The following is a 16,030-nucleotide window of genomic DNA, read 5'->3' on the forward strand; positions in this document are numbered from 1 at the left end:
GGCTCAGCGGTTTAGCACCTGCCTTTGGCCCAGGGCGCAATCCTGGAGTGCTGGGATCGAGTCCCGCGTCGGGCTCCCTGCATGGAGCCTGCTTCTCCTTCCTCCTGTGTCTCTGCCTCTCTCTCTCTCTCTCTCTCTCTCTCTCTCTATGTCTATCATAAATAAATGAATAAATCTTTAAAAAAAAAAAAAGAGCAGAATGGTAGTAAGCAAGGAGGATCCTCAGCACTAAGTGTAAATGCTGGTGGGTGACCATCCCTTCCCCTGGGTCAGGTGGTTGTGATGGGCATGATGCTGTAAGATCACAAGTGCAAAGTTAAGATGGCAAACTTTTTTTTAAGTTACTTTGCTTTAGTATCTTCTTTTAAAAAAATATTTTATTTATTTATTCATGAGAGACAGAGAGAGAGAGGCAGAGACACAGGCAGAGGGAGAAGCAGGCTCCCCGTGAGGAGCCAGATGCAGTACTCGATTCTGCATCCTGGGATCACACCCTCAGCCAAAGGCAGATGCTCAACTGCTGAGCCACCCAGGCGTCCCTGTTTTAGTCATTTCTTGAGGCATAACGGACCTATAATATATTCGTTTCAGGTGTACGACATAGTGATTCAACATTTGTATATATTGCAGACTGATCAGCACAATGAATTTAGTTAACATCTGTCATCACACATAGTTACAAAATAATTTTGTTATTGGATTGAGGACTTTTAAGATCTACTCTCTTAGCAACTTTCAAATACACTATGCAATATTGTTAACTATAGTCACCATGCTGTATAGTATCCCCAGGACTGGCCGACTTTATAACTGCAGGTTTGTGTCTTTGGGCGCCCCTCCCCTGTTTCTCATGAACCACTCCCCCTTTCATCCACAGTGTGAACTCACCCCACTAGACCTCTCTGTGCCCTCTGGTTGCTGTCTCCTCAGCTTTACTCTGCCCTTTGCCCCTAGAATCCCTTCCCTACACCCGTCAATGGCTAGATCCTCCCCATATTTCAAAGGCCATCTCATGCGTTACCTCCTCTTTGAAACCTGTCCTGATCCCTTCTGTTGGAGATCTCTGTTCATTTTATATGTACTTCCCTTATAATATCTTTTACCTTATATTGCAGATATTTACAAGTTTAGCTTAAATCTGTAATCAGAGTGTACATCCTATGGGAGCCATGTCCATTCTGTTTCATTTCTGCGGCCTCCATACAATCTGGAAAAATCTAACACCAAATCAATCAGAAAATAACCATCGACAAAACAGAAATAAGAACATGGACATCCCACTCTGTGTTTTCATTTCCATCCAGAAAGAGTATCATCTGTTCTTCTTCTTCTTTTTTTTTTTTATTTATGATAGTCACAGAGAGAGAGAGAGAGAGAGAGAGAGAGGCAGAGACACAGGCAGAGGGAGAAGCAGGCTCCATGCACCGGGAGCCCGATGTTGGATTCGATCCCGGGTCTCCAGGATCGCGCCCTGGGCCAAAGGCAGGCGCCAAACCACTGCGTCACCCAGGGATCCCTGTTCTTCTTTTTTTAGTTGAAATATAATTCCCATACCATGAAATCCATTGCTTTTAAAATTGTACAAGTCGGTGGTTTCTCGTGTATTCACGAGGTTATGGAATCATCACCACTATCTAGTTCCAAAACATGTTCACCCTCCCCACAAAAGAAATCCCCTACCCATTTTCCACCCCCTGCAGTCCTTGCCAACCACTAGTCTATTTTTCTCTCTTTTTGGAGTGGTCTATTCTGGGCATGTCACATCAATAATTGTACAATATGTGGTCCTTGGTGTTTAGCTTCTTTCGCTTAGCGTGATCTCATCCATGTGTAATGTGTATCTGTATTTCATTTCTTTTCATGACCTAATAATAGTCCACTGCATGGATATGCCACATTGTTGGTCCATCCATTCGGTGATGGACATATACATTATTTCTACTTTTTAGCTGTTATGAAGAATGCTGGTGTGAACATTCAAATACAAGTTATTGTCTGTATGTATGTTTTCACTTCTCTTAGGTATATATCTAGGAGTGGATTGCTGGGTCATATGGTAACTCCATCTGACTTCTTGACAAACTGTAAAACAGTTTGCCAAAGCAGCTGAATCATTTTACATTTCCACCAGCAATAATAGTAGGTTCCAGATTTTCCACATCCTCACTACCACTTGTTATTGTCTGTCTTTCTGATTTTGCCATCCTAGTGGGTGTGAAATTGCTTGCACTGTGCTTTTGATTATTATTTTCCTAATAACCAATACTGTTTAGCATCTTTTCATGATGCTGATTGACAATTTGTGTCCTTTTTTTTAAATATTTTATTTATTTATTTATTTATTTATTTATTTATTTATTTATTTGGGGAGAGAAAGAGAGCATGCACAAGCAGTGGGAGAACAGAGGGAGAAGGACAAGTAGATTCCAGGCTGAGTGTGGAGCCTGCTGCTGGCTCAATCCCATGACCCTGTGACCAGGACCTAAGCCAAAATCAAGAGTCAGGCATTCAACCAACTCAGCCACCCAGGTGCCTCCAAAATTTGTGTCTTCTGTAGAGAAATGTCTGAATTCAAATCCTTTGTTCATTTTTAATTAGGTTATTTGTCTTCTTACTGTTGTATTGTAGTAGTTTCTTAAATATTCTAGACTCGAGAGTCTTTTATTCTTAACCACATGCAACTCTCCACTTTATTATTTTTTTTTAAGATTTATTTATTTATCTTAGGTGGGGAGGGACAGAGGGAGAGAATCTTAAGCAGACTTGCGGTGAGCATGGAGTCTGCTGCGGGGCTCAATCCCACAGCCCTGAGATCATGATCTGAGTTGAAACCAAGAGTCCAACACTCAACCGACTGAGCCACCCAAACACCTCATGACTGCACTTAATGTGCTAGCCCATGGGATATCTGCTCAGTAGTAGCCAATTTTAGCCTCTATTGTTATAATTTTAATTGCGTCGTACGTCTTCAAGTTTCTAAATATGGACCTTTACCAACATTTACAAATTTAGGGGTTATATATTGAATTTTCAAAACAAATTAAGATGTCAGTATACTTTGGATCACTGTTTTATCAATGTCAGTGTTAAGTCAGCAGAACCCAATAACTGATGATGAACACAATAATTTATTTTTTTGAGGTAGATTTTAATTAACACTTGTTTCCCAGATATTATGTATGAATGATGTTATTTGGTATTAATTTATAAAAGGAAGAAAAAACTTTAAAATTGTAACCATTTATGTATCATGGTAGAGCTACATTAAAAATAAGGAATGTTGAAAGCAAATTAGTACTTAAATATTTTCAGTAAGATTTCCCATTGTTACTGAATAATGAAGTTGTTACATTATGGAGAACAAAATTCTAAGACACAGTACAGTTTCTTTTTTTTAATTTATTTTTTATTGGTGTTCAATTTACTAACATACAGAATAACCCCCAGTGCCCGTCACCCATTCACTCCCACCCCCCGCCCTCCTCCCCTTCTACCACCCCTAGTTCGTTTCCCAGAGTTAGCAGTCTTTACGTTCTGTCTCCCTTTCTGATATTTCCCACACATTTCTTCTCCCTTCCCTTATATTCCCTTTCACTATTATTTATATTCCCCAAATGAATGAGAACAACACAGTACAGTTTCTATTTTAAAAAAATGTATATTGGAACTTCTCATTCTATTCTGTATCTTTTTTTAATTTATTTTTTATTGGTGTTCAATTTGCCATCATATAGAATAACACCCAGTGCTCATCCGTCAGGTGCCCACCTCAGTGCCCATCACCCAGTCATCCCCACCCCTCCCCGCCCACCTCTCCTTCCAGAGTTAGGAGTTCATTTCCCAGAGTTAGGCGTCTCTCATGTTCTGTCTCCCTTTCTGATATTTCCCACTCATTTTTTCTCCCTTCCCCTTTATTCCCTTTCACTATTTTTTATATTCCCCACATGAATGTATAACAGCTAACAGCAAGAACATAAGCAGAAATTCAGGGACATTCAAGAAGACAGGAAGATGGCAATATTAGGAAGAGATGGGGAAGAAGGGATGCATAAAGGAGATGCTATGTATTTTTTAAATAGGCGTTTTCTGAGCTTTGATTAACAGAAATAGCAAGCAGAGGGGAAAGGAGAAATGAAACTGTGCACCGTCCTGCGGGGAAGGAACAGCAGGTGGTGCCTGGCGTCCCGCTGGCGCTTGAAGCTGTGACAGGCGCTGGGGCTGTGCGCTCGCGGTGGGGTTATTCCCAGACGCGGCCGCCAGGTGGCGCTGTGGAACAGGAAAGCGCCGAGGGCCTTCGAGCCGGCGCTTCTCGCAGTCGGCCACCTGGGCACCCGTGACCCTCTGAGCTGGCGCTCGGTGCCCGAGGTGGCTGCCGCCAACCTCGCATTCTGTTAGTGTACTAAGCACTTACAATGGCACTGAGAGATTCTCTCCATTACCTTGTGTCAAAGGGAGGTTAAAGCGATCTGTCTGGTGCATGCATAGGAGATGGGCTCTTACGGGGCCCCCGTGGGTGAGGCCTCCGTGCCTCTTACCCGACACCCAGCAGCGTGCTGGATGGGAGCTGCAGTTAAGCCAGTAGCAGGTCCCACCCCTCATTTGTATGTTCTCTTTTTTCATCCTCCGGGAATATTTTTTCTGTGCTAAAGAAATTCAAGCCCAAGACTTGTGTTCACAAGTGGTTCTTACATTCCTGGTCAGATCATGCACCCATCCATTCTGTAAAAGAGCTCCCATCATCTCTATCCCAGAGAAAGCACACCGCGGGCTAACTGCCACCTGACTTCAGTTTTGTCCTACCTCTAATAAGTGCTCCACATATTAAAATTATTTTGAGGGATCCCTGGGTGGCGCAGCGGTTTAGCACCTGCCTTTGGCCCAGGGCGCGATCCTGGAGACCTGGAATCGAATCCCACATCGGGCTCCTGGTGCATGGAGCCTGCTTCTCCCTCTGCCTATGTCTCTGCCTCTCTCTCTCTCTCTCTCTGTGTGTGTGACTATCATAAATAAATAAAAATTAAAAAAAAAATCTAAAAACTTTAAAAATAAATAAATAAATAAAATAAAATTATTTTGAGACCAAACTTTCCCTGTTGCGGCCCTGCTTCCAACAGCTCTGTGACTTCTGCTGTCCTCAGGGTAAAGAATAGAATCCTTAACAGAACCCAGAGCTAGTCAGTGTGTGAGTCCCTTCCTCCTTGTGACACCTGGCATGTCATTGGCACTCAATAAATACTTGGGGAGATCAGTGATAAAATCCACACAAGCAGAATCCAAATATCAGGCAGGTGAGAAGGTAAAGAGCTGACGGAGAATTAGCAGTGAAGAAGTGCTGACTGATGTATTGAAGTCGTACTGTGCAACGTTGTGGGCAGGTCTGCACGAGTGCTGACTTGCAGAACATCAAGACTGCAAGACTTTTCAAGACTTTCATGTTCCCAACTCACCAGGAAAGATTAAGGGGTGGGAGTGAGGGTGGGGTGTCTCCTGTTCTGGGACAGGTGCAGCTGTCTTCCCCGAGGCTCAGTGGTTCCTTGGTGGAGGTGAGGGGGAAGCAAGAGCAGTAACCTTTTCTTTATGCAAAAGGACCAAATCACACAGACTGGATTGGGTTGAAACCATCATCACTGGAGCTCTGAGGGCTGAAAGCAAGGTGACGTGGCCCAAAGGAATTGCTCTCAGGCTCCAACCAGCTCGGGGGACCTGATGGTGCCTTGATTATTTACATACGTAGTAAACATATGATCAACTAGATTCAAAGGAACCAAACTTTGGTTTATATACTTTTTATAGTATATACTATATACTTTATGTACTTTTCTATACTCAGCTTTTAAAGGAAAACGAGAGGTGGTGACAAAACAATGACGACACTCCTCGTGTGCAGTGAATCGGGGATCAGTAAGGATTCACTTTCCTCCTCTATTGTAGGAATTGTGCCTGGAGTTGAGTGTGGGTTTTTGTAAGTATAGGGCTGTATTTTATATTTCTGTTCCAATATACCAAATCAAAAACCAGCAGCAGCCAGGAAGGTCACATTCCTCGTCTCACTATACTTCACCACTCATCCTGTAGCACTAATTCTCAGTTTGGGATTGGTGGAAGGATGGATAACCAGAGGTCCCTGGAACATCTGGATCTGGGAACTAGAGCGTGGGGACTCTGGCTGAAACCTGAGGCCCTGAATGTCAAGAGCTTTCTCCCACACTGACCGTGACTGCGTATTTTATTACTTTAAGCAATATTGTCAATTATTTTACATAGGACTCGCTAGCCTCCTCTGTCTACTTCTGCATATGTTTGAAAATTTCCACAATAAAACCTTTTTTAAAAAAAGTCTCCTTCATGCAAGCATTTCATTATCATACAAAAGAACACAACAGTGGAGAATGTAGACTTTTGATCATTTCTTCTGGTTTCTACAAGATCCTATAAAATCAAGGAAAGGTAAGTTACTTTAGAAATACTTTATTTGGTTAAGCAGGAATGCCAAGTAATGTTTCAGAAATATATCCAATGGAGGTTGAAATATTTCCTATTATTCTTAATTAGAGGGAGGAATTCATATGCAGTAAATAAAAATTCATATGCAGTAATAAACTCCTTTTCCTTTATGGGTTATAGACTTTAAAAAGATGATAATAATGTTCATGGAAAATCTATGTCCATAAATATATTGCTTCAGATTTCTAATATCATAGGACCACCATTTAGGATATAGTGAACAGAAATGACTGTGAAACATGAATAAAACTGAAAGAGCTGAGTGTCAGGAGTTTAATGTCCACATTGGTGCGGACAAGTACAACACCCAACTAAACTAGACACAGTGGGGTAGAGATCGCCACAGGCATCCTGGGGACTGTGGGAAAGTCATGGGCTAGCCTAGGATCCTAACCACCTCGTGGCACTGGCTTTGGGTTCCCAGGGGAACACCACCTGTCCCTGGGGGAGGCTGCCCTGGAGTCCTTCTTTCATTCACTCAGTAAACAGCATGGATCTGACAAGGCTTGTAGGAAACAGCATTTGGAGGGGCTTATTCTGGAGAGACCAGGCATTCATAGAATCACAGCAATGAGGGGGGGCATTAAAAACCCTGTGGGATTTCCCTGAGATGAGTCACCATGGGACCAGGGTCACCTTGGGGCAGGAGACACTGGCAGGGGCCCAGGCTTGGGAGAGGATTTGCATAGATGCAGAGATGCTGTTGGCAACCTTTTGACACAAAGAGAGAGGTGAACTAGCGGGGAGGGGAGAGGTTGGCCAATGTGAGGGTTGGCAGCCAGGAAGAGTATTAGCCAGAGATGCCGCTAAGGGAGGAGGGCTAAGTGAAGAGGGGGCTACCGGGGACAGATAATTTCATAATTTCAGGTGTCCATTGGTCTCCTTAATTTGAAAGAATACAAAATAGGGCCACCAGGGAGGCTCAGCGGTTGGGCATTTGCCTTGGGCTCAGGGCATGATCCCAGGGTCCAGGGATCAAGTCCCACTTCGGGCTCCCTGCAGGGAGCCTGCTTCTCCCTCTGTCTGTGTTTCTGCCTCTCTGTGTGTGTGTGTCTCTCATGAATAAATAAATAACATCTTTTAAAAAAAGAAAAGACAAAATAATTGTAAAAAGGGCAGGGAATGCAGAAGGACAGAAGCAAAAGCAAAGGCCTCCCCTTCCCCTGTGCCACCAGTCCCTGGGGGCCCTCAAGCCCTCTGCGCGGTGGAGAGTCTGTGACAGAAATAACTTTAGACAACAGGCTAGCGCATCAGCGTTGTTCTGCAGCCACTGGGGACCTGACATAGCATGTCACTGCGCCTCAAGATCTATTACGTTTTCTTTCCACGGGTGGGGTTAGATTGCTTTATTAAAGATACTTGTCTGCGGTTTTCTTTCTTTTTACTGTGGAGGCCTTGATTTTATTTTTAACTAATTTGAAAGTTAAATAATAAAGGCAATCTCCTGAATGAGGATTTGAAGAAACACCATGCACCCTTGACGACGCCCTTGTAGAGCATCTGTCCTAAAAGATTTGCACCAGGATTCTACAACCTGTATTTGCAAAAGGCCCTTAGGGACGGGCATGTTTCTGTAAGGAGATTTTGCTGTGTTGTTTGGAAGCTGCTGGTGATCACATCCTCCTTCAGCACATGAAGAGCATCCTTCGTAGTTTTCCCACATCAGCCGCAGGGTGGACATTCCCCAGATGTACTAAAGAGACAGACATGACAACTAAGTGCTGTGTAACAGAGGGTCAGCTCCTGAAAGAGGGATAGCGGGGATGGCTCTAAGGGACATCACTCCTTCTACTGGTAGACTCTGAATATAGACTGTAGATTAGCTGATAGGACTGCAGCAAAGTGGGGCGCCTGGGGGGCTCGGGCTGGAGCATCTGCCTTCAATTCACAGCATGACCCTGGGGTCCTAGGATCGAGTCGGGTTCCCTGCAGGGAGCCTGCTTCTCCCTCTGCCTATGTCTCTGCCTCTCTCTGTCTCTCATGAATAAATAAATAAAATCTTAAAAAAAAAAAAAAGACTGCAGTGATGTTTATAGTTCTATGAGAGAATCATGTTCTTAGGAAATATGCATTGACAACAACATGTTGGCATCTTACTCTCAGATAGTTCTGGAAAAAGTGTGTGCCTATGAAGTATGAAAACACAGAGCGTAAGATAAAACAAATGCAGCAACATGCTAACAATGAAGGCCCTGGGTGAAGGGTGTGCAGAAAAATTTGATACCACTCTTAGAGTTTTTTTAAGAATTAAATGTTGAAAAACATACACATAGCCAAATATTTATGTGGTGACATCGGAATTAGTTTGTACGTATCTTAATCATCCTTGTGGAAGAACAGCTTGCTTCTTTGCGATAATGACCTGCAAATGCCTCATGTATGTATAGTCTTCTAGTCAATTCGAAGGACCTCGAGCAAGTTTTCATTCCCCCTCTCCTTGACTGCCCAAGTTCTTGCAAGTTTTTCTGAATCTTTCTCCCTTCCACTCTTCCTTGTAATGTGTCTTGCTTTCACCACCCTGGCTGGGCCTCCAGTTCTGTGCAGACTGAACCCCTCCCTAATCTTTCCAGCATAAGGTCATGCTTCCTTCTGAAAGCACGGCCACGTCAGGTCACAGCCCACTCAGAACCTGACGGTGTGCCAAGGCGGCTAAAAACAGTTGTACGGATTTTCAACCCTACGGTGGCACCTGACAAACATAGCAGTGGTCTCTGAAATCTGGGTGGCTCTGCTCCTAAACCATACCTGGCATGGGGACACACCAGCCCAGAGGAGGGACCCTGTTTGGGTCAGGATCCTGGCAGAAAACAAATATCCCATTCAAACCAGGTTACTTAAGGGGGCTTGCTGAAGGTATTATTCATAAAAGTTTGCAGAGGGCTCAGGCAACCAAAAAGGGATGGTGCCGCAGCCCAGAGCTGGCAACAGCAGGGAACCATCGCCAGCCCAGGCCTAAGGGGCAGGAGCCCACAGCAGTTGTTGGAGCCAAGCAAAGGGCCTCTGGCCAGGAACTGCGGCTCCCAGTAGAGTTAGGAAGCCACAGCCAGACCATAGCCTGGCAGGGAGAGGGCTGCGGGAAGCACTCTGACCCCCACCCCCCACCCATCTGTCCCCTCTGCACCCCCCGGGAGCTGGGAGCCCAGACCAGACAGTCTGCAGAGGCCAGCCTCCTGGTCTGCAGAACCAGGAGAAGGCCCAGCATGGGATACCTTTGTGCGGCACATAGGGTAGTGGACTTAGGGGCTAATGGGCCTGCTGGTGCCTCAGCACTGCAAGGAGACAGGCCTGACTTATGTTTCTTACTTGAATACTTGAAACTTCCCACAGACGGAGCCTTCCACAGTTGTCTCTCCCAGCTCCCTGGCTGCAAACTTCCAGGTCACTGCTCCCCAACCTGAACACAGCCTATACCCCCACAAACCTTGGCTGGTGGTCTCTCTTTTCCCCCCAGGGGCTTCCTTCTGACAGGCTTTGGGCCCTTCCTGAGCACAGCACAGACCAAGGTACCCTCCAGCTCGTGGCCTCCGTGGCTTCACCGCCTGTAACCCGGATTGTCACCTCTGTTATGGGCAGTTATGAATCCCTGGGGGGGGGGGGGGGCAGATTCCAGTCTTCCAGAGGGGAGGATGGTGTCTGGAAGGTCTCTCCTCCCATGGGCAGAGCCCAGGTGGACAATGCCCCCAGCCTGTCTGCCTCCTAGCCTCAGGGCCCTTTCCCTTGGACCAGTAACCCAGTAGGGAATCAGAGACAGCCCCTTCCAGGCCACGTGGCAAAATTGTGTTGTGAGCCCCACATGGAACAGCTGAGGACCAGTTTGATGGCAGCAGGACAGCAAGGGATTTTGGGGGACTCAAGACCTGCAAGGCTAAAGGAACTCTAATAGTCACAGACGCTGATGGGGTCAGATGCTCTTATCTGTCCAACATTCACACCACGTTATTATTGTACCCCATGCACTAGATGCACCAGCAAAGGACATGAACAGAAACATTACAGATGTGTAGGTTGTTGACTGAACAAGGGCACATAGCCTGAAGAGAAGTCTGTGCAAACCTAGATGCCCTAGGGACACTTGATTCTTTTTCTTTTTTTGAAGATTTTATTTATTTATTCATAACAGAGAGAGAGAGACAGAGACACAGGCACAGGCAGAAGGAGAAGCAGGCTCTACACAGGGAGCCCAATGCGGGACTTGATCCCAGGTCTCCAGGATCACGCCCTGGGCAAAAGGCAGGCGCTAAACTGCTGAGCCACCCAGAGATCCCCAGGACACTTGATTCTTAATGCATTTTTGAGCCTTTCATGGAGCATAGAATCCCTGTGCTGTTGCTTTAACTTTTTATTTGGAAGTAATTTCAAACTTAGGAAAATTTCAGGTGTAAGAAGAGTACAAAGAACTCTCAGAGGGGTGCCTGGGTGACTCAGTTGGCCACATGGTCAACTCTTGGTTTTGGCTCAGGTCATGGGTCATGGAATCCAGCCCCACATCAGCTCTGTGCTCAGTGCAGAGTCTGCTTGAAAATTCTCTCCCTCTGCCCCTCCCCCCAACTCATGCACATGTGTGTGCTCTCTCTCTCTTTCTCTCAAATAAATCTCCAAAAAAAGACCTCTCAGCTACCTGTCGCCCAGATTCCCCTGTTGCCAGCATTGGCCACATATGCTTTATCATTTGCATTCTTTCTATGAATCTTTGCTATAGATACAGAGATAGGAATTTTTCTGACTCCTCGGAGCCTCAGTTGTCAACATCGCGGGCCCCCACTCCTTGGAGACTTCTGTGCCCGCGCCCCAAGAACGGTGTGCACTTGTCTTGCACCATCGCGGTGCAGACAGCAACTTCAGTGGGTTTCACACTGACACCGTGTCAACGTGAAACTCACTGAACAGTATCTCTCATTGGCCATCTGAGTTCCCGGTTCATCGGTTGAGCCGATTGTCCCGTGTAGCCTTCCCCTCCGCCCGGCAGCCGGCTTCCAGCTCTCTTTCGTTGCCCTTGACCTGGAACATCTCCACTCTCCTTCTTTGCCTTTTATGATGTTGCCATTTTTGAAGAATTAATCCCTCCTCCCTTTTGCTAAATTTCAGGGTTGCCTGATGTCTCCTCCTGACGTAGGTTCCAGGCTATGCCTCCCGGGCCCGAATGCTACCTAGACGATGGGTGGCCTTTGCAGGGTCCACATCTGGAAGCACAGGACGTCCTCGCCTCCTCCTTTGATGGTGTTACTTTTAATTACCCCGATTGTCGTCTTGTTTCTCCACTGAGGAGTTACTGTGTTTTACTCTGCACCTGGTTAGCAGTCTGTGGGGGGCCACGCAGAAATTCTGTTCCTAGTGAAAATGTTCCTTGCGGCTGACTCAGTTGGTGGAGAATGCAATTCTCTATCTCGGGGGTCATGAGTTCAAGCCCCGTATTGGGTGTAGAGATGACTTTAAAAATAAAATCTCTGTTAAAAAAAAATTGTTCCCCCAGATTGACCCTCCATTGCTGGGTCTTGCCTGACCCAGACTTCGCTATGCTGGTGGCAAATGCTGATTCACCCTCTACAGGACTCTGTTCCCATTCCCTAGGGAATTAGAGACATTGCTAGCTAGCAAGAACCCTCCCTTCTCCCCCATTTATTTATCTATTTGTTACTGGCACAGACACTTAATATTCCTACATTTCGCAGGGGTCTAGAATTCATTTCTGTACCTCGACATCTGGGTGCTCACACCATCCGAGATTTGACTAAATGAGAGCCCCTTCAATCTGGCTCTTGTGTTCCAATGACACACCCCCCAGCAGTCTGTAAGCACTTTCTTACTTTTCGGCATAACAGTGTTCCAGGTTTACCTTGCAGATACCCTGTCCCCCCAGACTGATATCACTCATTTCCCTGAGGAGCCCTGGTTCCTTGCGGTGATAAGCAAGACAAGTCAGACGTAGGCAGGAGATGTGCTCATGGCTACTGGAGCGTCTTAACTCCTTGGCATTTTCAGCAGACGAAACAAAGAAATATATGTATGTACATCTGACCCTTGAACAACACAAATTCATACTGCATGAATCCACCTTTATGTGGATTTTTTTCAATACAGTACTGTAAATATATTTTCCTTGTGATTTTCTTTTTTTTGTGATTTTCTTCATAACATTCTTTTCTCTGGCTTACTTTATTATAAGAAGACAATATATGATACATGTATATGATACATATAACATACAAAATATGTATTTAATCAATTGTTTATGTTAACTGTAAGTCTTCTAGTCAACAGTAGGCTAATAGCAGTTCAGTTTTTTGGATTTGGGTTTTTCAACATTTTATTTATTTATTTATTTGAAAGAGAGTTTGAGAGCAGGAGCGGCAGAGAGAGGGGCAGAGGGAGAAAAAGGGAGAAGCAGACTCCCTGCTGAGCTGGGAACTTGACGCAGGGCTCCATCCCAGGACCCTGAGATGAGGGCCTAAGCCAAAGGCAGACGCTTAACCACCTCAGCCACCCAAGCACCCCTATAGTTAAGTTTTTGAGGAGTTAAAAGTTGTACATGGATTTTTAGCTGAGTAGGGGGCAACACCCCAACCTTGCAGTGTTCAAGGCTAACTATATATACATATATATGTATACAGCATACAAATGTACGCACATATGTACCCATGACTATGAACATATACTATGTTTTGGAAATCATGATTTCACAGAGGCCACTACAATCCTAGTTTATCCTCACAGGCTTTCCCTTGCCTTCCTTCATTCTGTATTTGTACGTCATTCTTCCTTTCTGAAAATCCTGGCTGTCAATAACAACATCAACATATTTTTGCATTTGCTCAATCCTTCAATATATCTAACATGGTTTAGGATTTATCTGTAAAAGGGGTTTATCCCTTTTGAATGTCAGTCTTTCATTTATTTACAGTTTAAATCTGTCAAATTGTTCCTACTTAATGACAAATGTAAACAAAACACGTAAGGGCAAATACAGACCGATATCAGGCTCTGTCTCCCTTTTTCTTTGTCAGCAGCCCTGCAAGCTTTAGGAAGAGCCATCCCAACTTTTCTGTGAAAGCTACATAGTTCCCACCCGTGGTAAAATGTGTTTATGTTCCCTTCCATTTCATATACAATCTGACTGTTGTCACAGGAATACTGTTGCTTTAAACTCTGTAACTAAGCCAAATTCTAAAAGAAACCAGTTGCTAAGGCAACTGGGCAAAGAGTTAATTAATTCATCACTCATTATATGCAGATTAATCTGCCTAACCGAGTTAGAAGGTGGGCTTGTTTGATTTTTCCTTTCGTAATTAGTGGAAGAAGAATGATGTGATTTTTTTCAATTTGTAAGGACCGGAGAGTTCCTTCTGGAAAAGGCACAGGCTCTGTGATCAGACGGCTGCTTCACCGCTCTCGGGACCCTGTGGGGCCTTCAGACGAACAGCCTTATTGGCACAATGTGGACGATAATGTGCACCTTGTAGGCTGCAATGATGATCAGATGAGATGCTAGAAATAAAGCACTTTTCAGTATCTTTTTAAAATTAAGATGAAAAGGGACTATCAAAGGTTAGCATGCAGTTCCCCAGGAAAGGAAATGATATTCTTTCTTCACTTTTATAATTGACCACACACACCCCCTAGGTGTCCCACCCACTGTAGTAATGCCTATAGAATTCAGAGAACTTTACTGCATTTACTTGATTGCATGTCTACCCCTCTCTACTAGACTGGTAAATTGATTGAGGTGGGGGATAATGTCTGATTAATCCTTATGATCTCAAGGCTATGTGTGTATAGGCATTCAAAAAAAATAAAAATAAAATAAAATAAACCTAATGGTGAATGAATAAATGCACTGGTCCCCATAGAAAGCATCCTTCCAGCCTCCATCAGTCCTTCCCGCTCTACATTGCCACCTGCCGGTAAGAAACTATAGTTGCAGCAAATGTTTCTAAACAACGACTTGAAGTTTCTTGAACTATAATCAGAAAAGTGGAAACAAATATCCTGAAACCACAATAAAGATTTGCACCATTGTCATGATGAAGATTCTACATGTGGATTTTTTCCTGTTTTTCTTGTGTAAAATACGCAGAACATAAAATTTACCAGATTAACTATTTTTTTTTGATTAACTATTTTTAAGGGTATAGTTGGGTGGCATTAACTGCATTCCCATTGTTGTGCAGCCACTGCCTCCGTCCACCCGCAAAACTTTTTCATCCTGCCAAACAGAAAGCCTGTGCCCATTAAACACCTAATCCCCATTCCCCCGCCCCCAGCCCCAGGCAACACCATTCTACTTTCCGTCTCTCTGAATCTGACCACTCTAGATCCCTCACAAAGTGGGATCCTACGTGTCCTTTTGTGCCTGGCTTTTTTCACCTAGCATGTCTTTAAGGTTTATCCATGTTGCAGCATCTTTTAGAATGTCCTTCTATTTTATTTTTTTAGAGAGGGAGTGCATGTGAGCAGAGGGAGGGTGGGAGGTGTGGAGGGAGAGGGAGAGAGTCCTCAAGCAGGTTCCTCACTCAGAATGGAGCACCCCCCCCCCCACCGGGCTCTATCTCCCGACCTGGAGATCATGACCCTAGCCAAAATCAAGGGTCCGACGCTTAACCAACTGAGCCACCCAGATGCTCCAAAATGTCCCTCCTTTTTAAAGCAGAATACTATCTTATCATACACATAGACCACATTGTGTTTATCCATTCATCCATTACCTGTGGGGTTTTTTTTCCCTATTTGCAATATGTCTCATTGCCTTTATGTTCCCACCTAGCAGCTAGTACTTTGCTCAGCTGAGTGTACGTAGACCCCTCAGCAAATCAGTGCCGACTGCTCTATGCCTCATTGTTCATGTGTCCGACTAGTAGAAAAAAATCAAGAGTTCCTCGAGGACAACATGCTGCTTCATGTAGAGAAGTTACATGGATATGTATTTGTTAATTGATGTTGAATGATAACATTACTGCGTTTATTGAGAGCTTGCTATTTGCCAGGCACTGTGGTAAGATGAATTGACTCATATCATTTTCACCATAACTCTATGCCACTGTCCTCACTCATTTATAGAGAAAGGAACAGAACCACACAGCAGAAGAGGGATGTGAGCCCAGCCATTCTTGCTCCGCAGCCCCTGCTCTTAACCATTAAGCTATACACAGTCACCAGAGAGCTTTTACCTTAAGAAAAGTTGCCATACCAAGAATCTGTATTTTCCTGTGGTTTATTGAGATCCCCCCACCTCAGAGATGTAACGTGTGCTGTGTCCCTCTGCCTTCTGTACAGTACCTCTTCCCTCTCCTTTGCTTTCATTACACAGATTTTCCTCACCTGAAGGGTGTTCTTTCTCCCTACCTGGCCCGACCCCCCTTTCAAGACACGCCTGGGGTCCCTCCTGTTTGGTGAAGCTTTTGTGGATCCTGTGGACCCTCCCATCCCCCCAGGGGCTCTACGACACCTTCCAGCCCTGAGTTCCTGCGTATCGTCACTTGTCCTCTGAAGGATGAGAGTGTGCTAGTCTTATGTCCCCACCTGCTCCAGAAGG

At 44.8% G+C, this 16,030-nt stretch overlaps 1 protein-coding gene across 6 annotated transcripts in view; it reads left to right on the plus strand.

Annotated features, from left to right (window-relative positions):
- The window catches only part of GNAL (G protein subunit alpha L), a 142,434-nt gene that overhangs the window by 19,919 nt on the left and 106,485 nt on the right, over nucleotides 1-16,030 (plus strand). For 3 of the 6 annotated variants that reach the window (XM_049112956.1, XM_025429551.3, XM_025429553.3), the window contains one exon: nucleotides 15,806-16,029. The exons of the other annotated variants lie outside the window; for them this stretch is intronic. Coding sequence is in view for 1 of the 3 variants with exons in the window: in XM_025429553.3 (XP_025285338.1) it covers nucleotides 16,008-16,029 (22 nt within the window). In the remaining 2 variants the exon portion in view is untranslated. The remainder of the gene's footprint in view (nucleotides 1-15,805; nucleotide 16,030) is intronic. 6 annotated transcript variants of the gene reach the window in all.

The sequence above is a fragment of the Canis lupus genome, chromosome 7 (genome assembly GCF_003254725.2).
Source record: "Canis lupus dingo isolate Sandy chromosome 7, ASM325472v2, whole genome shotgun sequence".
In the NCBI taxonomy this organism is placed as follows: domain Eukaryota; kingdom Metazoa; phylum Chordata; class Mammalia; order Carnivora; family Canidae; genus Canis; species Canis lupus.